At 45.8% G+C, this 21777-nt stretch overlaps 3 protein-coding genes across 3 annotated transcripts in view; 1 reads left to right on the top strand and 2 right to left on the bottom strand.

The window, feature by feature from the left end:
• Positions 1 to 401: 401 nt before the first annotated feature.
• Positions 402 to 10103, bottom strand: LOC105892375 (synaptotagmin-1-like). Its single transcript, XM_031562381.2, has 8 exons — positions 9989 to 10103; positions 8078 to 8253; positions 7414 to 7521; positions 6640 to 6807; positions 4923 to 5090; positions 1970 to 2087; positions 1628 to 1761; positions 402 to 656 (listed from the first exon to the last, which is right to left on the bottom strand). The coding sequence occupies exons 1-8, from the start codon at positions 10101 to 10103 to the stop codon at positions 453 to 455; spliced, it is 1191 nt and encodes a 396-aa protein (XP_031418241.1). The 3' UTR covers positions 402 to 452.
• Positions 10104 to 12400: 2297 nt separating this feature from the next.
• Positions 12401 to 14972, top strand: bbs10 (Bardet-Biedl syndrome 10). Its single transcript, XM_012818622.3, has 2 exons — positions 12401 to 13135; positions 13251 to 14972. Exons 1-2 carry the CDS (start codon positions 12945 to 12947, stop codon positions 14905 to 14907), a joined length of 1848 nt encoding a protein of 615 aa, XP_012674076.1. The 5' UTR covers positions 12401 to 12944; the 3' UTR covers positions 14908 to 14972.
• The window catches only part of si:dkey-30c15.17 (crystal protein), an 11013-nt gene continuing 4186 nt past the window's right edge, over positions 14951 to 21777 (bottom strand). The window contains exons 5-8 of the mRNA XM_031564790.2: positions 18862 to 18980; positions 17923 to 18063; positions 16523 to 16695; positions 14951 to 15973 (exon numbers count right to left, since the gene is read on the bottom strand). Of these exons, the coding sequence (XP_031420650.1) occupies positions 15521 to 15973; positions 16523 to 16695; positions 17923 to 18063; positions 18862 to 18980 (886 nt within the window). The 3' untranslated portion in view covers positions 14951 to 15520. The remainder of the gene's footprint in view (positions 15974 to 16522; positions 16696 to 17922; positions 18064 to 18861; positions 18981 to 21777) is intronic.

The following is a 21777-nucleotide window of genomic DNA, read 5'->3' as shown; positions in this document are numbered from 1 at the left end:
AGAGAGGTCAAATAAAGCCTTAATCAGAGATAGAAACTGTACAATAACCCTTTTATAATAGTAATATAATATAATTAAAATATAATATTTATATATACTACAATATCAGCTGTTAGTTCATGTGTGTGATTCATAAGTTGTCATCATCTATAATTTAAGGTAATATGCCATACCATTTTTCCTGTAATATTATATTATTCTCTGAAGCATATTAACATGAGAACTGCATATTATTTACACAATTCACTACAAATATTAACATTACGTTTTACATGTATGTACAGACATTATATACAGAGAGAGAGAGAGATGCACACACACTCACACAGAGAATCACCACTGGTCTTTACTCACACACACACACACACACACACACACACACACACACACACACACACAGACTGCCGCTCGTTGGTCACGCCACAGGTGTGTGTTCTGCCCAGCACACGCACTCATTTCTTGCCAAGCTCGGCGTTGACCTCGTCCTCTGGCTTGAGTGCGTGCCACTGGGCAATAGGCCTCCTGGGATTGGCCAACATGTCTGCCCAATGGCGCTGCTCTATGCCGGCGCTGTTCATGCCCAGACACATCTTACCGATGGCGTCGTTCTTACCAATCTTATCATAGTCCAGGACCGTCACAACGACCTGCACTTTCTGTGAGGAATGGGATCATGTAGAACATGAGAACATGTGGGATCATGGAGAACATGAGAACATTGGAACATGTAGAACAGGGGTTTTCAACTGGTTTTGTCCCAGGGACCACCATTCTGACCAGAAAGTAATCCGCGGCCCACTGATTTTTATAGTCCCGTACCCTTCTTTTTCATGTTTGTAACCGCCGCCACGCCCCCTCCCCCCGCACACATATTCTGCCTATAATACTTGTCAGTGTAATTTCTTCGCTGAATATGGGTCTACAACAGTATTTTGGGCAATGCGACTTGGCTATTCAGACATAAATATGTCGACGGGCCCAGGTATATTTATAAAAATAAAAAAGTCAATGGTGAACTGATCAACATAGGCTCATGTCGCGGACCCCCTGCAATGCCGTCGCGGACCACCAGGGGGCCACGGACCCCTGGTTGAAAACCCCTGATGTAGAACATTGGAACATGTGGGATCATGATAACATGAGAACATGAGAACATGAGAACATGTGGGATCATTTAGAACATGAGAACATGAGAACATGTGGGATCATTTAGAACATGAGAACATGAGAACATGTGGGATCGTGTACAACATGAGAACATGTGGGGTCATGAGAACATGTGGGGTCATGAGAACATGTGGGATCATTTAGAACATGAGAACATGTGGGATCGTGTAGAACATGAGAACATGTGGGGTCATGTAGAACATGAGAACATGCGCCATTAACAGCCTCATCAGCTAATTTAATACCTCTTCCTAGTCTTCCTAACTCTATGGGGTCAGCGATGCCCCTCCTAGTCTTCCTAACTCTATGGGGTCAGCGATGTTCCTGCTAGTCTTCCTAACTCTATGGGGGTCAGAGCCAGTGATGCCCCTGCTAGTCTTCCTAACTCTATGGGGGTCGGCGATGCCCCTCCTAGTCTTCCTAACTCTATGGGGTCAGAGAGGACATGTGGACCACTTACCTGGACCTGCTCCAAGGTCACCTCGAAGCTGAAGGACTCGTTGTAGTAGGGGTTCAGAGTGTGCTTCTTCACCGTCGTCTTCTTCTTCTTCAACCGCTTCCCATTCAGCAGCAGGTGAATCTTCACATAGGGGTCTGAGAGGGAGAAAGGGATCAGGTCATCACATACAGATTCAGTCTTCTGTCTATTACTGATTATTACTATTACTGTTGCTATTACTGATTATTACTATTACTGAATATTACTAAAATGTTTCTAAAATGGGGAAATATCATAAGTAGAAAGTTTATCTTGTATGTTTCCCACATACATCTGTTGATTGGTCAGTGGCCTGTCACTCACCAGAGAGCCCGCCCACATCCATCTTCTTGAGGTTCTTGGCCTCCAGGACCACCACAGTCAGTTTACCCGCAGTGGGGACGTACCGCAGGGACAGACAGATATCACCCAGCTTCTCTTGCTACACACACACACGCACACACACACACACACACACACACACACACACACACACACACACACACACACACACACACAGAGGGAGGGAGGGAGGGAGGGGGAGAGAGACAGTGAGTTTCACAGCTCTTCAGGTTTGATGTAGACGCATTCACACACATCTAAACTCACACACAAACTCAAAACAACACTAATGTGTTTAATTTCTTAGTTTTAGTCCCTGTCTAAAACCACGTTAGTTAAAGATTCATTACACTTCCTTTCCAACAGTGATGATATTTTAGTTATACACACAGGGAAAGATGTTAAGGTCCTTGTGCTATTGGTTGAGGACTTCCCACTGCGGCCAATCCTCATGTCACATGCAAGTGCCCATCAACCTAGCCTAACCAATAGAACAACTGCCCAACCAAAGATCCTGAGCAGCAGGACACAACACACAACTGGCTGGCTAGTTAAACACCCAGACAGAATATGTTTTAATGAGCCAACACCCAAACCCAACTTGCAGCTTCCCTTTTCACCCGATCTTCATCGTCTCAACACCATGCCAGTTCATCCATTGCCCTGGTTTTGCTTGAGAAGCCACTGTTGCTCGTCTAGTTTCCTCTTCTTGCTCACAAACAAAGCTAGATACCACCTGCCTTCTCTCCGGCAATGTAGCTTCACGCAATGCCTTGAACTGTCACCTAGCCCAAACACTGCCTTATTCATCACTCGCTCAAATTGATCCACCTCTGAAATAGCAATTTCATACACATTAAAATTTCAGTTTACCAGGCAAGAAGGTCTTATCAATAGTACTGATAGCCTCAACAATGAAGTCTCTAAGGTCTGAAACCTGTCCTCGGTCACTCAATGTGGAATTGTACCACCAAGCTCTCGAAAGGTTTTTCTACAATAGAAGGAATCACCTCACCATCAATATAAAACCTCTCTTCCACCAGTTTTCCCTTACTGATAGAAACTCTTCTACATTTGCGAGGTTTCACTTTCATCCTTGCCCATTTCAGACTGTCCTTGAACTTGGCTAACAGCCAATGGGAGCAGTTGTTGTCATTGTCGTCATGACATCCATATAAGCTCCGATGGGAGGTAACAGGGTGCCGTCCTACAGCCTTTCACCAACAACAACCCAATTAAATGCCCTTATAATTACCTCCATTGCCATGGTGGAAGTCAACAGTGCAATGGTACACCCAGCCATAATACCAGTCTCTAAATGCTGCCAGGATGTGGTGTAGTTACTTGTTTTGAAGCACAACTTTATATCCTCAAAATATGCTTTGACTAATGCTAAAATCCGCTCAGGGACCTGAAAGTAACTGAATGCCTTCCACAACAGACAGTGTGGCACCGATCCAAAGGCTTTAGTGAGGTCCAGAAATACCACACTGAGGTCTCTGCCTCCTGTCCTTGCTGTCTGAATTTGATGCCAAATCGTGCTACTACATTCTGCACAGAAATATACAAATATGCTTTCTGCACAGAAACATCTATCAAACTATTTGCCTTAGGATAGGAGACCCACCTCCTTGCTACCACAGATCATTTCCTACCACCTGCCCAGCACCACATCCTTGGAATGATTCCTTTTTTTCCATACAATCACCATGAGTTTCCATAGATATTTCAAAACATCAGGCGCTTCTTTATAGACACGAAAAAGGTACTATATTAGGGCTGGGAGACGATGCATTCCTTGCACAATGCACAACCTCTAGCACCTCTCTCCACCTAGGCGGGCTATCGTCCACTGGCCAGCTGCATGATGCTATCGTCCAGTGGCCAGCTGCATGATGCTATCGTCCACTGGCCAGCTGCATGATGCTATCGTCCAGCTGCATGATGCTATCGTCCACTGGCCAGCTGCATGATGCTATCGTCCAGCTCCATGATGCTATCGTCCATTGGCCAGCTGCATGATGCTATCGTCCACTGGCCAGCTGCATGATGCCCACCATTCTGTATAGGTGTTCTGGGTCCTCCTTCTGCTGTAGCAGGGCTCCTGATGTCCTATGATCTTTGGTGCTCAACCCGCCACTGGACTTCAACCGACTGATTTGAGCTTCTCCTGAAAGAGTGATCATTTTGGGGCCCCTGTACTCCTTCATGCAGGCATTTCTTTATTTCCTGGTGGATCCTTCCTCCATGCCCATGTACAAACCTGAAGAGCTTTCTCCTTATTCCCTGAACTGGCTGTATCCATTTTAATCCCCTTTCTTCTAGTCAAAGTCATGCCAAAGTCCAAAGCCAAGTGGCCTGCCTTCCACTCCTGCTCTCGCTGACTCCAGGGGTAATCTGTCAGTCTGTTGTGGCTTAGTTGGGTGCATCTACTTGGCTGTACTTGCCACAGATGCTGCTGCTACGGGTTGCCAGCCCAAAGCAGCCCCAGTGGGGAGTATTCCCTCCTGCCAGCCCAAACCAGCCCCAGTGTGTGTGTGTGTGTGTGTGTGTGTGTGTGTGTGTGTGTGAGCATTCCCTCCTGCCAGTTGCCTTTACAGTAATAAAGCACTAACAAAGCACTCTTTTAAAATCGCATTCAATACTATGCATTAGATACTGCTACTAAACACACACACACACACACACACTCACACTCACACTCACACTCACACTCACACTCACACTCACACTCACACTCACACTCACACACACACACACACACACACACACTCACACTCACACTCACACACACACACACACACACACACACTCACACACACACACACACACACACACACACTCTCACTCACACACACACACACACACACACACACACACACACACACACACACACACACACACACACACACACACACACACGCTAAGAGCCCACCTCTTCCTTCTCGGGTTTCTGCAGGTCTCTCCACTCCTCGGTCACGTGACTGAAGTCCACCTTGTTCATGTGAATGCGGATGTCCCCGATGGCGTCGTGTTTGGAGAAGCGGTCGAAGTCGTAAACCGTCATGACCAGCGTCTTACCCCCCATCTCTGTGTACGGGACCTTTGGACACATCACACACAGCGGGATATGAGTAGACTGCACATCATACACACACAGTGGGATATGAGTACTCTGTACACACAGTGGGATATGAGTATACTGTACATCACACATACAGCAGTGGGATATGAGTATACTGTACATCACACACACACAGCGGGATATGAGTATACAGCACATCACACACACACAGTGGTGTATGAGTATACTGTATATCACACACACACAGTGGTATATGAGTGTACTGTACATCACACACACACAGTGGGATATGAGTATACCTCACATACAGTGGGATATGAGTATACTGTACATCACACACACACACACACACACAGTGGGGTATGAGTATACATCACACACACACAATGGGATATGAGTATGCATCACACACGCACAGTGGGATATGAGTATGCATCACACACACACAGTGGGATATGAGTATACATCACACACACACAGCGGGATATGAGTATACTGTACATCACACACACAGTGGTGTATAAGTATACTGTATATCACACACACACATTGTGATATGAGTATACTGTACATCACACACACACAGCGGCGTCTGGGTATTAATATGTATGAAGCGTCCCTGACTGGGAGTGGCCGTGTCACTGGTGTCTGCAGGGTGGTGACACGTCGGGCTGAAGCGGCGGAAAAGTGCAGATGCTGAATAGGAACTTTGTGTTTCTCAAGGGCACCATATGCAGCGCACAGCGTGACGTCACACACACACTCACACACACACACACACACACACACACACACACACACACACACACACACACACACACACACACACACACACACACACACTCACACACACACACACACACACACACACACAAGGGCACCATATGCAGCACACAGCGTGACGTCACACACACACACACACACTCACACACACACACACACACACACACACACACACACACACACTCACACACACACACACACACACACACACACTCACACACACACTCACACACACACTCACACACACACACACACACTCACACACAAGGGCACCATATGCAGCACACAGCGTGACGTCAATCACATCTACATTATCAATACAAGATATTCTCAGAGTCTCAGGGCTGTTTGCTGAAAGTACGTCTGTAACAACACAATTATACTGCAGACTAGGACTACTGTATGTTCCAACAATCTACACTATTAGATAGACATTTTATCATCATTTATGATCACTCTACCTGGAGAACCACATGCGCCTCACAGCACAGAGAACTAATATGGGTCCCCCTTACACGTCTCAGTTCTGCTCTCTCCCTTCGAGAACCACATGCGCCTCACAGCACAGAGAACTAATATGGGTCCCCCTTACACGTCTCAGTTCTGCTCTCCCCTCCACAGCCAGAAACAAGAAGGGAAATGGAAGGGTAAACTCTCTGGCATGTTTCAATGCCCTTGACTAGCTCTGGCCCTCATGAATCATCACTGGCGTCCCCCCCGTCCCCTTACAGAGCCCTGGCCGATCAGGACAGGCTGTGGGTGTGATGCTGCGCTGCGTACGCACCTTGAAGGTGAAGCTCTCATTGAAGGTGGGGTTGAGAGACTTCCTGTGCACTTTGGTCTCAAACTTCTTCTTCTTGTCAGGCAGCAGGTACAGCTTCACGTAGGGGTCGGAGGCGCCACTCATGTCCATGGCAGGGAGGTCTGTAGCCTGGAGGATGCCCACCACCAGCTGAGAGAGGGGGGGAGAGAGAGACAGGAAAGAGGAGAAAGAGAGAGAGAAAGAGAGCGAAGGAGAGGGAGAGAGAGAGAGAGAGGGAGATAGGAAGAGAGAGAGAGAGGGAGATAGGGAGAGAGAGAGATGGAGATAGGGAGAGAGAGAGAGAGAGAGGAATAGGAGAGAGAGAGAGAGAGGGAGAGAGGAGAGAGAGAGAGAGAGAGAGAGGGAGATAGGGAGAGAGAGAGAGAGAGAGAGAGAGAGAGAGGGAGATAGGGAGAGAGAGAGAGTGAGAGAGAGAGAGAGAGAAAGAAAGATTATTTAAAAACCAACAAACCTCAATTAAATCAAATTGGCCTACATCTCCAGGAAAGTGTCCCAGTCATCACTGGTAATAGAGGAAAAGAGAAAGAAAGGGAGAGAGAAAGAGAGAGAGAGAGAAAGAAAAAGAAAGGGAGAGAGAGAGAAAGGGAGAGAGACAGAGAGAAGGGGCATATAGCACACAGAATAAAGCATAAAAGCTGCTTAATGAATATTTAATGGTAACTTTATTTCTGCAGCTGTCTGTTAAGGTCATTCTGGTTTATAGATAGCTGTGGCAATAACTGAGACAGATCTTACAGCAGCATCGGTGAAATTGTAGTCTAGGGAGAATTGCAGTTTGCCCAGTTTGACTTCCTCTTTAGGCTCTTCCTCTTCGTCCAGTGTCTCAGTGTCATGTTTCAAGGCCTGAGAACAAACACACACACACACGTGCACGCACACACACACACACACAAACACACACACACACACACACGCACACACACACACACACGCACACACACACACACACACACACACACACACACGCACACACACGCACACACATGCACACACACACACACACACATACACACGCACACGCACACGCACACACACACACAAATATAGATAAATCAGAGACGGTATATAGTGTCCTCCCTGATGTGCTCCACAATCTTTTTTGCATTCCTGTGAACAGTAATAGGATATCATTCTCAATGAGACTGAAATTGAGACGGTTAATTCATAGATTTACTCCATTGGCAGTAACTTATGAAATGGTCCAAAACATTGAAACTGTATTATTTAACACTGAATCTAGGATATTTATGTTTGGGGCCATATTTGTCAATCTTATAAATAAATATAACTAAATATCTTCATTTGGTCTGGTGTCTCCTGTGTCCCCTCGTCCTTCATGTCTGTGAGGTGTCTCCTACCTGTGTCCCCTCGTCCTTCATGTCTGTGAGGTGTCTCCTACCTGTGTCCCCTCGTCCTTCATGTCTGTGAGGTCCAGGTCGTCGTTCTTCCCTCCCTTCTCCGGGCCCTTCTTCTCCTTCTTCCTCTTGAAGAGGGTCTTACGGCAGCAGCACAGGCAGCAGCTGAGCAGCAGCAGCAGCAGCACCAGGATGAGAGCAACCACAGCCCACCTGGGAACTGGGAATACATATCAGATAAATGTGGATGGATTTCACACACACACACACACACACACACACACACACACACACACACACACACACACACACACGCACACTGTAATGGTATTGCAGACTTCATGAAGATTTTAGTGAGTTAACGTGAAACCATAACCATGCACACACACACACACACACACACGCTCAGATACAAATGCACACAGACTCAAACATGACAACACATATCAGCATGTGAGCGTTCAGTGGGTGAACATAACTGCATTGTACTCATATCCTCTCCAACACACGCCACAATCAGTTCATTATTATTACTATCACTACAGTAAAGAGTTAAGTGGGTTAACAAATTAAACCAATTCGTTTAGTAATTACAGTATTGTAGCCATACCTAATCACCACCAACACACACACGCATGTAATCACTACAACACAAAGTTCAGTGGGTTAACACAACAGCATTGTAGCCGTAGGCAACAGCCCCCTCCCATATTTGCCCTTGTGAGGCGTCATCCTGCCAGCTGGTGGAGCCGCCCCTCAGGGAGAGGCCTGCGGGGAGGCGTCTATATTTACATCTGCTGCTGGTGGAGGGGAGGGTAGGGTGACCTCCAGGGTCAGGGCCATCTGTCAGGAACCTCTGCACAGGTGAATGATGCTGACCCAGCAGGTGGAGCGGTTGACCAGGGCGTATGTGTAGGTGTGTGTGTGTGTGTTTGCGTGTGTGCGTGTGTCTGTGTGTGTGCGTGTGCGTGTGCGTGTGCGTGTGCGTGTGCGTGCGTGCGTGCGTGCGTGCGTGCGTGCGTGCGTGCGTGCGTGCGTGCGTGTGTGCGTGTGTGTGTGTGTGTGCGTGCGTGTGTGTGTGTGTGTGTGTGTGTGCACAGGTGAGGCATGCTAAGCCAGCAGGACCATCAGTATCCCTGCAGAGGTAGCCCAGTGGCAGCACCATTGATGCCAGCAGTCAGTAGACACTAGTCTAAGTCCCTGTGTGTGTGTGTGTGTGTGTGTGTGTGTGTGTGTGTGTGTGTGTGTGTGTGTGTGTGTGTGTGTGTGTGTGTGTGTGTGTGTGTGTGTGTGTGTGTGTGTGTGTGTGTGTGTGTGTGTGTGTGTGAGTTTAACATGAGCTGACTGACTACTCTCAGTCCCTGTGTGTGTGAGTTTAACACTCTCAGTCCCTGTGTGTGTGTGTGTGTGTGTGTGTGTGTGTGTGTGTGTGTGTGTGTGTGTGTGACTTTAACACTCTCAGTCCCTGTGTGTGTGAGTTTAACACTCTCAGTCCCTGTGTGTGTGTGTGTGTGTGTGTGTGTGACTTTAACACTCTTAGTCCCTGTGTGTGTGAGTTTAACATGAGCTGAATGTCTTCTGTAGATCTCTTGACCTTTGCTTTTCTTACGTACGGCCCCTCATGTCCTGCCATGGCCAACAAGGGCCACTCTCCCTAGACCTGCTCATATGTGTGACCTGTGAGGTAAACCATTTCTATGAATAAATGTTGACTAAATGTTGATTAAATGACTAAATATGGATTAAATGTTGATTTCTATGACTAAATGTTGATTAAATGTTGATTTACTAATTCTATCTACAACATCTGCTATTGATCACTAATTGTTGGTGAGCTTTGTTGTGTGTGTCTTCAACAAGTAAACCCTGTTTGTGTGTGTGGGTGTGTGTGTGTGTGTGTGCAATTGTATGTGTGTTGTGTCCATGTGAGTGTGTGTGTATGTGTGTGTACTCACGAGGTATGTGCTTGAGCTCATTCATGAATTTCTCCCTGAGCTCGTTGACTCTGGTGTGCTGTGTTGGCCCAGGGGTCGGAGGTCGTCCACTAGGCCCCGCCTCTTTTGGGTTCATGCTGGCAATGAGCGGGGCTAAAGTAGCACCAGGAGCCACCAGAGCCTCTCCACACACACTGATCAACCTAACACACACACACACACACATACACACACATACAGTGATCAACCTAACACACACACAAGAGAGATGATAGCGCTGTGTGTGTGTGTGTGTGTATGTGCTTGTGTGTGTGTGTATGTGTGTAAATATGAGGTTATTTATCTGTTTCATACTTGGCTCCCAGGAGAAGGAATGCCAGGATGTTCCAGTCAGACATGGTTCAGAGTTCAGCCTGAAAGCAGCCAATAGCATATTATGCACACAGACTTTCGCTATATCAAACCAAGAATGTTCTACCTCACGTTTAGCATGTTGACAACAGATTTTAAAAGTTTATCTCAGTTTCTGAGCCTTAAAAAAGTGAACTTCTGAAGTCTGAAATGAATTGTATCCCTGCATGTCTCCACTGATGACACACCCATCACCTAACTGACGCTAGTTCCATCAGTGCTCTGGAAAACAATCCCTACTACACAATCGTCATGTGGGATGTCTCCGTTATGGACAGAAGGCGTTACAAAATGTCAAATCTAGTCTTGCTCTACACCAGGGGGTAGGCTAGTTTAGCTGACTACCCCCCCCCCCCCCCCCCCAGTCTAGTCTGGTGTCTGTCCGGATGTGTGTCAGATTCTGCTTCCATGGGGGGGGGGGGGCTCAGATGACGCTACATGAGGCTTGTCAGTGTGTGGGGGGGGGGTGGTGGTTACATTGGGGAGGGGCAGCAGAAGGCTCAGATGACGCTAGTCGTGTCACGTGAGTCGTGTCAGAGCGCACTTTCACTGCAGCTGTAAAGGGAGCTTTTCACCTTGAGATTATTTTGAGAAGCGCCCAGTAAGCACACATTGATTTGCGTCTTCATTTACTGTGTGCTGAATAATGATCACGCGACCACGCCATCCCAAAGATGCTTTTCCCATGGAATCAAACATGCCACTGTCCAGCTGCTTAAGGTCTTAAAGATATGTACCGACACTACAGGAGCATCTCACCACGGCAACGCTGGACCTGGACATTGTACAGCATCTTACAGTAGGTTTGATGACATACTTAAGTATGAATGTAAATACATAAACACAAGTAGGACTTAAAGATAGGTCGGCAGCAGTCTGAGACGCCTCAGAGAATACAAAGAGTCTGCGGAGTCAGCAGCGAACTACACAGTGATGACACAGCTGTCACCAAGACAACACAAGGACTACACAGAAACAACTTGAGGACTGCATGCAAAAAAACATCATCCACCATGCACAAAGGGTGCAGAGATATTACACAGGGCACTTATATTAGTCAATGCATGTAGCAAACCATAGGATTGATCAGAGTCAGCAACTAAACAGTTCAAGACTAAACAAAGTTAATAACAGGACTATGTGAGAACGACAGGAGACAAGCTCCAAGGACAACATACACAAGAAGCTGAAAGAACACTTTAGAAAAGATCACCAAAAGAGATTTCCTTACCTTCCTTTAAATTAATTAAATGGTTAATGAGTTGCATTAGAAGTGCATCGCTGAAATCATTTTAAAAAAGCAAGATATTTTCTGAGTACTCCAGGAGGGTTCTGATGAGAGAGATGGAGAGATATGAGGAGGGAGGTGATAGAGAGCGAAGGGCGACTCAGCTGTGTCTGTCAGGTCCTATGGGAGAGAAGGAACAGGGATGGAGGAGGGTGGAAGAGAGGGGGAGAGGGGGAGGACAGAGAAAAAAGAGAGAGATGAGGAGAGAGAGAAAAGGGGAGAGAATGTGAGTAGATCTGATAGTGAGGGGGAGGAGAGATCTGTTTAAGTGTCATACACCATGCTGTCCTCTATAGGCACGCGGAGGGGTTCTAGGATGACCAGACCATACTGAGGAGGACTCCTGTTTTTTATGTCCTCCAACAGACTGAATATTCATCATCATCATCTCACCTGTCCTCTTTTTAACACCCAATCAGAATATAAATTAAGCACACACCTGGTAGCTTGGACAGGTTGACCAGAAGAGGACACACATAATGTATTAGCAGCAACTCTTTTGGGCTGTCTGCAGCAGTCAGTTAGTGAGTCAGGAAGACTTCTCTCATTTTGACACCTGCAGTGTAAATGTTTCAACTCAACTGAGCTCAACAAGGCATTATCCATGACTATCCAATAATAATACAGTAAAACTGTACTCTAATGCAAGACTTCTTCTCTGCACACAACAGGTTTCTGTCAAATTGTGTTCACAAATTTGATACAATTTGTTAATGAGCACTTCAACTCGTGAAGAAAACAAACAGTTTTGCAACAGTTGCAAAAGTGTTGCGTTTATATATTTGTTGAGGTTAACACTCGACCCCTGCAATCCTCCCTGGACTAGCCTACACGTTCACATTTTTTCTGCGTCTTTCACGCAGGTCACACACCAGTCCACTAAGAGGCGATAAGGAGTTTTACAGAGGCTGTGGCGCCTCCATAAAGCAGAAGAAGAGTGTTGTCCAGGATACGAAGGGAAGCTTTGTCAAGAGAAGGGAAATGTGAGCCTTTTTGTAACTCAAGTAACAAATATGTCAATGCAGCTTGCAGTTTATAAGACTAATCTGTTTTGTGATAGATCTTTTGTCCGCTCCGAGTCGTTCACTAAGCACCGTGACATGAGGAGTAACTCAGAGCTAACCTGTTGGTAAGGAAGTAGCCTGTAACTCTTATGTGATAACACTTTTTCTAGCGAGAATGACCTTTTAACTGCCGTGCTGTTTTACGCGTAGTATTTTAAGACAACTCAGCAGAAAACGCCGTCTGGTTTGTTGACACTGACGTATGGCATAAGATATGACAGGTGATGATAGTGGGTATGTTCGCTCGACACTGGCTGTGGTATCTGCGCTTGAGGCAGTCGTGCTGCGCAGTTTCGGACCAAATGGTGGCATGGTGCTCTTCACTCGCGACACTGGAGAGGTTTTGCTCACCCGTCACGGACAGAGGATTCTGAAGTCACTGCAATTGGAACACCCAATTGCCAGGTACAGCTCTCTCTCTCTCAAGTTAACTTAAACATAAAAAGTCCTAAATATCTTGACACACAAAGTAATAATGTAAACAAGATGACATAAACCCATATCATTTTATGTATTATAGAATGGTTGTAGACTGCATTCAGGCACACTGCACATGGACAGCGGATGGCTCGAAGTCCTTTCTGCTTCTGCTAACCTCTCTACTCAGAAGGATTCATGCACACAGCAAATCATGCAGGGAAATGTCAAACGCTCGCGCCCGACAACTGGCCAATCAGCTACTGTGCCTCTGTCACGAAGGCCTGGAAGATGTCGTCATGCGTCAGGTGGCTCTGTGCGTCTCCTCACTGTACTCCTCCAGTTACCGTGGTGACACTCTGGCGGGGCTGATTAGTGGATACATGGCAGGAAGAGTTGGGATTGGTCAGGCCGACGTTCTCACACCAATTATCTGTCAGTTCTACCAGAAATGGAATGTGGGGCGGGGCATGGCAGAGCCGATCAGATTCATTCACTCACACTTCCCTGTACTGCACTCCACAGTGTTGGGCTTGCCTATTGGCCGGTCGTGTGTGCAGGAGGGGTTGCTTCTGGGCTGTGATTGGACAGTGTTTTTTGAGCGCAAGAGTGAGGAGCCAATCAGAGTGATGGCATTCAGTGACGATGTGTTTGCTGCGGACGAGGTTGTGAGTGTGTTTGAGAACTGCATGTATGACAGCCATGCGGCTGGGCGTCGGCTGTGTGAGTGTCTTGAGGAACTCGGAGTGTGTGTGCTTCTCTCTCCGGTGAAGTGTCCAGATCTCCTCCTGCAGTGGGCTCGTCAGAAGCAGCTGTGCGTAGCTGAGTGTGTGGACCCGCCTCTTCTGGACCTGCTCTGCCAGCTCAGCCAATCACGGGCTGCTCCCGTGGGCCGCGTTGCTACGGTGACATCGGTCAGCCGTGTTGTGTTGGGCGGACACAGGTTGGCCCGGGTGGGGATCACGCCACCACACACTCCTCGTCCCCCCGGTGAACACCACGTCCTACACCCACACACACTCCTGCTGTGTGCTCCAGGACCCGGGCCGCTGGACCAGTGTTTGAATGCGTGTCAGGGAGTCTTCACGATGCTGCGCAGCGTGTGTGAGGATGAACACACACTCACAGCACTGAAGCAGCCTCAGAACTCTCCCACTGACCAATCAGAGAAGACACCTCTTAATCCTGTCCAATCGCATCCCTCCACTGACCAATCAGAGAAGACACCTCTTAATCCTGTCCAATCGCATCCCTCCACTGACGAGTCAGAGAAGACACCTCTTAATCCTGTCCAATCACATCCCTCCACTGATGAGTCAGAGGGCACTCTTCCTGTTCTTGCTCCTTCATCTGACCAATGGCATACGCTTCTGTGTTCTGGGCACTTTGTTCCAGTGGGTGGCGTGTTTGAAGTGCTGCTCCATCACTTCCTGCTGTCCTCTGATTGGGTGGCTGAGCCTCAGGTGCGCCACTTATTGGCCGAGTCTGTGCAGAGCGTGCCCAGAACTCTCTACTCTCACAAGCCCCGCCTTTTCCTGCAGTTCCAGGCCTCCTTATTGGACATGCTCCGCTCTGGCCCCTCCCACAAACCCCGGTCAGATGGACTGGAGAGTGTGTCGTGCAAACTGCAGCTTTTGAGCTCCGTGCTGCAGTGTGTGTGCAAGCTGCTGTCTGTGGACCGAGTGTTACACACTCGCTCACCTGTGAACACACACTCACACACAACAGAGAAATCACACCATGAGGAGGATGAGGATTGAAGTTTGTGTTATTTTTTTATATCTTTTGTACAGACTGCGCTAATTGGGTATTTAATGACATATTTAATGAATCTCAAGAACAGATTTCATTGGATATTGCTTGTGTGTGTATGCAGTGTGACCAGCCCCTTATGACTGTGAGACTCTGATCTATGCTTACACATGAGTATAGTTTGAATGATATGGATTGTACTGAACAGAGAAATCACACCTTGAGGACGATGAGAATTGAAGTTTGTGTTTGTATTTTTGATATCTTTTGTACTGACTGCGCTAATTGTGTATTTAATGAATAATTATTTAATTTTGTGCTGAAATGCCCGCATTATCAAAATGTCAACACAATAGGTGGAACATTAGGGAATGTTTGTTAGGGAAAGTGCCAACATGCCCTGGTTGTTGTTATTCAAGCTAACTGGATACGTTAATAATATATATTATTAATATATATTATGTTCTCATTGTTTGTTATTAAACATGGATTACTTACGAATATAAAGCATTAGATCTAAAATAACCCAAAGTATTTATTTTTTGTATCAATGGCATAGACATGTGCATGTGTAATGTCTCTTTCTGTCTCTCTCTCCCTGTCCTGCCCACTCTGTCCCTCTTAGTAGATGTCCAGTTTGTCCCAGAAGTCACAGATGTGGTCTCTGGAGCCGTGCTGGGCATGGGCAGGGATAGTGAGGTTCATGATTGGCCAGCCATTGTCAAAGGTGTATTTGGGCCAAACAGGAAGTCGTTGGTCTCTGCAGAATGAGCTCTGGTGTGTGCGTGAGTTGGGATCTCCACAGTGGGCGAAGGCCCCCCAGTAACAGAGCATCCGATTGGCCAACCGCGCCTCGGCCGGCTTGAACGTCAGATTGGCTATGGGGGCGGAGTCAAACAGGAAGGGAAGTTCGGCGCCGTGACAGACGCGGTCATAGCAGAACGTGATCCCCGCCCACATGCGGTGGTCTGATAGGGCCTGGTCAAACACGTACATCCACATGGCGGCGCCCAGCGAGACGCCTGAGCGGGCAGAGTGGCGCGATGGACACAGGAAGACGAAGTCTGTCACAATCTGAGAGGGGCACACAACCACAGATGTCTTAATGCAAGGTTGGATGTCCTAAATGTACACACACATAGAACAGAGACCGCAAGACACACACACACACACACACACACACACAGAACAGAGACTGCAAGACACACACACACACACAGAAAAGAGACCGCAAGACACACACACACACACACACACACACACACACAGAACAGAGACTGCAAGACACACACACACACACACAGAATAGAGACTGCAAGACACACACACAGAACAGAGACTGCAAGACACACACACACACACACAGAACAGAGACTGCAAGACACACACACACACACAAACACACACACACACACACACAGAACAGAGACTGAAAGACACACACACACACAAACACAGACACACACACACGGACACACACACACAGACACACACACACACGGACACAGAACAGAGACTGAAAGACACACACAGACACACGCACACACACACACACACACACAAACGGACACAGACACACACACACACACTCACACACACATACGGACACACACACACACATACCTGTGACAGCATGGTGCGGCGGTCAGTGTAGAGGTACATGGGCAGGTACTTGTGCAGAACGGTGAATGTGTGCTGTTTAAAGATGGCGGTAGCGTAGGCCATGCTCTCCATCACGGACACCGGCTTCCTGAAGACCCCGTACACAAAGATCACCCCCTCCTCTGAGGTGGTACCTGTGGCACAGGGGCAGGGTGGAGGATGACAAGCTGAACACAAACGCACCCGTACACTCATAACTCCTCAACAAACCTCAATTTAGTTCTCTTGACACGCTCTCTCTACATGTAAATGACATTGATTCATTCTGCAGACGCTTTCATACAAAGTGACCGACAGCATAGTATATAACATATATATATATATATATATATATATCATAGCTTCTTGTGTCATTGCTCTCCCAGTCTTTCATGTGTAAGATCTGTTAGCCCAGGTTAGCTCATGAGAGAGCTTCTTGTGTCAGGCCAGAGTCGTCGTCGACATTGTGACTGGTCATGTGACTCGTGGGCTAATGAGCTCCTCACAGCAGCCTGTTGCGGCCGGGCTCGTGAAGCCCAGATCAGATCACACAAATCAGTCTCACTGACTCTCCCTTTCACTTGGGTTTTTCCTGTAACCGTTCTCAACGTCAGTTTCAGAAACTAAATTCAGAATTTATCGTCCTCCTCCCCCTACAATGGCCTCATCAGAGACGGCGCTATTGCGGTTTGAACTGACTGTAGAAAAGGGCCCTTATCCGATTTGCTGGCTGCATCTTACAAACACGTACACTGAGAACACTTAGACGAATAGACTTAGACAAATATCTGTTGTTGTTGAAGTCAAACATAGCTATGGCTGCCCCTGCCCATTCTACCAATAGCACAGCTTATTAGCAGCCTAAACAGCTGGCATGGCTACTTATTAGAGTAATAGTAATTTACTTACCCACTTAGTTATTTACTTGCTTACACAGAAAACACACCTTTTTATCATTGAACATGTAGACATGACGGAAATAACAAACAAGGAACTTTTAGCTTTGTTTTATTCTAAATGCTCTCATTCATAAAGTTAAATGAGAGCAGCTGCTGACCTGTGAAGTGAATTCAGTTGATCCATTTAATCCATTCTTGCTTTATTGTCACTTTTAAACTATGAATTAGGTGGATTGAAGGATGGTTTGGTGTGAAATTGAAGGCAGAGACATGTGTTTAAGTAATTTCACACACAGCAGCCACAAGACGCCAAGCATTTACAAACGGATTTGCCAGAGATGAACACTTCAGGCCAGTCGGCTAACCTCTGCCATGGCAACATGACTCCAACACCTTAAACTGCAGCTTTTTAGCTCGTAGAAACAATGACCAGTGTTTCCACACCGTTCATGATTAGCAGATGGAAGGAGTGATGACACTAACCGATGATGACAGGTTTGTTCCTCTGCCAGTAGCCTCTCTGGAAGGCTGCTATTGGCTGGTCCTCTATCAACACCTCATCAATATACGGACCCCAGGTCTCAAACACCTCCAGAAACCGGAAGGGGTTTACTATCTTTGATCCTGCAAAGAGAGGAATTATGAAACAGAAAGGGGTTTACTATCTTTGATCCTGCAAAGAGAGGAATTATGAAACAGAAAGGGTTTATATCTTTGATCCTGCAAAGAGAGGAATTATGAAACAGAAAGGGGTTTACTATCTTTGATCCTGCAAAGAGAGGAATTATGAAACAGAAAGGGGTTTACTATCTTTGATCCTGCAAAGAGAGGAATTATGAAACAGAAAGGGTTTATATCTTTGATCCTGCAAAGAGAGGAATTATGAAACAGAAAGGGGTTTACTATCTTTGATCCTGTAAAGAGAGGAATTATGAAAAAGAAAGGGTTTACTATCTTTGATCCTGCAACTAACATGTCTGTGTACGCCACTGCTGGGGACATAGAAAGGGTCTTTACACGATCCTACCGGACACCGGACTACCGGTCTATCGCGTTGTCTGCCTCTGCTGTTATTACAGTGAGCGTAACCCAAATACAAAATATTTGCCAACTGAAATGTTATTGTGCACCCAGATATAAAGAACAATAAAGAGAAAACCGCAGCGTTTGGATGTGTTGTATGGGAGGTGTGTTTTGTGTTAGTAAAACACGGTGTGCATATATGCAAATAGTTGATAATTTATAAATCACAATTTGTTTATTTGCAAATTGTGGGGTATTTGTAAAAAAATGTTGTGACTAAAATGATCCCATAGACCATGCTCCTATGCTCTTTCCTGTGTGTGTGTGTATGTGTGTGTTTGTGTGTGTGTGTGTGTGTGTGTGTGTGTGTGTTGTGTGTGTGTGTGTGTGTGTACCCACCAGATTTGACCTGAGCTCGGAGCACATCATGAGGGCTGAGACTTCTCAGGCAGATCATGTCAGACACGGAGCAGTTTCCCATGCGAGCAAAGTCTTTACCCAGCCTCTGAGCATCCCACCTGCAACACACACACTACATCACTACATCACTCTATACAAACACACACACTACATCACTCTATACAAACACACACACTACATCACTCTATACACACACACACACTACATCACTCTATACACACACACACACTACATCACTCTATACAAACACACACACTACATCACTCTATACAAACACACACACTACATCACTCTATACAAACACACACTACATCACTCTATACACACACACACACTACATCACTCTATACAAACACACACATACATCACTACATCACTCTATACAAACACACACACTACATCACTCTATACAAACACACACACACATCACTACATCACTCTATACAAACACACACACTACATCACTCTATACAAACACACACACACCACATCACTACATCACTCTATACAAACACACACACTACATCACTCTATACAAACACACACACACTACATCACTCTATACAAACACACACACTACATCACTCTATACAAACACACACACTACATCACTCTATACAAACACACACACTACATCACTCTATACAAACACACACACACACTACATCACTACATCACTCTCTACAAACACACACACACTACATCACTCTATACAAACACACACACACTACATCACTACACCACTCTATAAAAAAACACACACACTACATCACTCTATACAAACACACACACACTACATCACTACATCACTCTATACAAACACACACACTACATCACTCTATACAAACACACACACTACATCACTACATCACTCTACACAAACACACACACTACATCATCACTCTATACAAACACACACTACATCACTCTATACAAACACACACACTACATCACTCTATACAAACACACACACTACATCACTCTATACAAACACACACACTACATCACTACATCACTCTATACAAACACACACACACTACATCACTCCAGCCTCTATACAAACACACACACTACATCACTACATCATCTATACAAACACACACACTACATCACTCTATACCAGTGGTTCCCAAACTTTTTACAGTCCCGTACCCCTTCAGACATTTAATCTCCAATTCCGATTGGAATTGCTTACAAATCCCGTCCTCCAAATACAATCGCAATTTGAGAATAATTATAATATCTAGGCTTAAAAAGCAAACATGCACTGCCCTTATTATGTTTTAAAGGAACAGGCTATTCTGCCGTTTGGAAGTTATTAAACAACACGCATATGCTGCATTTTAAATAAAGCGCAAACCGTCGATTATAAACAAGGAGCGAACTGAGTGAGAAGGATCAAACATGGCCAAGCAGACTAGCCTTAAAAGCTTTTTTCAGAGGCCAAACGCAACTGATGAGGGTGAACCGTCTGATGAAGATGAACCTGTAATACCTGAAGCCACATATGTTCGGACAGCTCCACCAGAGAAAAGGCCGAAGTATCGGGCGTTTAGGTCGAATGGAGTGACAAGTTCCCTTGGCTAATGTGCGAGGTAATTGATGGTAACGATAAAATGTTCTGTTCGCACTGCGAAAAGGTAGGACGACAGAACGGATTCACAAGAGGGTCGAATCATTTTAGAATCTCTGCTCTCATTGAACATAGTCAGAGCAATGACCATGTTGCGGCGCTCAATTTAACGCCACAACAGGTTGCGATTTAAGGCCACTTATTGACACGCATCAGACATTCATGTTTTTTTTTTCCATTGTAAACTTAGGCAAATAAACATGTTTCATTCTATACGACCTGATTATGTCATTCTTTAAGCTACATAGCCTGCCTTCAGTTTTCTTCAATAGGCTAATTTAGAAGCAGTAATAGATATTTGACCGGCTTATCAGCATTAAAATGTCCGGAAAATGAAAACTCTGCCGGTCACTTTGACCAGCAACATTTTTTTCTAGCGTAACCTCTGCCCCGCGCACATATTCAGCATATAACACTGAAACTGTGAAATTGTCAGGGTAGGTCACTAACTGCCACAGCCTCTCCCCCCGTGCGCATATTCAGCCTATAACACTTCAAACTGTCAGGGTAGGTCACTAACCTACCTGTAGCTAGTTTTGGCAGTGTAATTATTTCGCTGAATATGGGTATACAGGAGTATTTATCGCAATGCGACTTGGCTATTCGGACTGTTTAAGATTTCATGTCTATTTATAGCTCCGTTTGAAAATGAAATGGGCTTTTTCACTTTGAAAACGCAAATCGAATTTTCTCCCCGCGTACCCCCTGAACCACTTCGAGTACCCCTGGGGGTACGCGTACCCCAGTTTGGGAACCGATGCTCTATACAAACACACACACTTCATCACTCCATCACTCTATACAAACACACACACTACATCACTACATCACTCTATACAAACACACACACTACATCACTCTATACAAACACACACACACACTACATCACTCTATACAAACACACACACTACATCACTACAGCCTAATAATGTGTTAGTAGTTCATTTAACCTTTAATGAGAAAACAGTAATAGATCCAGCTATGCCATGAATGTTAAGGAACACCAAGCTTATTTCACCGCGACCATCAGTCCATCACACACCTGATACCAAACAAGTTGGACATGAAGCAGTGGAAGGGGTTGAGATAGGCGGAAATAAGTTGCAATTTAACACCAAGTTTCTAATTTAACACTCATTTCTGCAATGTCATCCACAAATTAGGCGATTAAATAAGGAAATGTGCAGAGTTGCGGTTTCAGAACTACACTCAACAAAATTATAAACGCTCCCATTCATCATGAACTGAAGTTAAAGATCTAA

This window comes from Clupea harengus, chromosome 3 (assembly GCF_900700415.2).
Source record: "Clupea harengus chromosome 3, Ch_v2.0.2, whole genome shotgun sequence".
Taxonomy (NCBI): Eukaryota; Metazoa; Chordata; class Actinopteri; order Clupeiformes; family Clupeidae; genus Clupea; species Clupea harengus.
The sequence above is the reverse complement of the archived record's forward strand: the minus strand, read 5'-3'. Positions and strand labels throughout refer to the sequence as shown.

Bases quoted from the DNA above. Each gene is read 5' to 3' on its own strand.
- LOC105892375 (XM_031562381.2), bottom strand. From the start codon at position 10,103: ATGAACCCAAAAGAGGCGGGGCCTAGTGGACGACCTCCGACCCCTGGG. The intron at 8,254-9,988 runs GTGAGTACACAC...ATGTATTCCCAG, and splicing joins TGAGCTCAAGCACATACCTC to TTCCCAGGTGGGCTGTGGTT. The intron at 2,088-4,922 runs GTGGGCTCTTAG...GTGTGTGTGTAG, and splicing joins AGAAACCCGAGAAGGAAGAG to CAAGAGAAGCTGGGTGATAT.
- bbs10 (XM_012818622.3), top strand. From the start codon at position 12,945: ATGACAGGTGATGATAGTGGGTATGTTCGCTCGACACTGGCTGTGGTA. The intron at 13,136-13,250 runs GTACAGCTCTCT...TATGTATTATAG, and splicing joins TTGGAACACCCAATTGCCAG to AATGGTTGTAGACTGCATTC.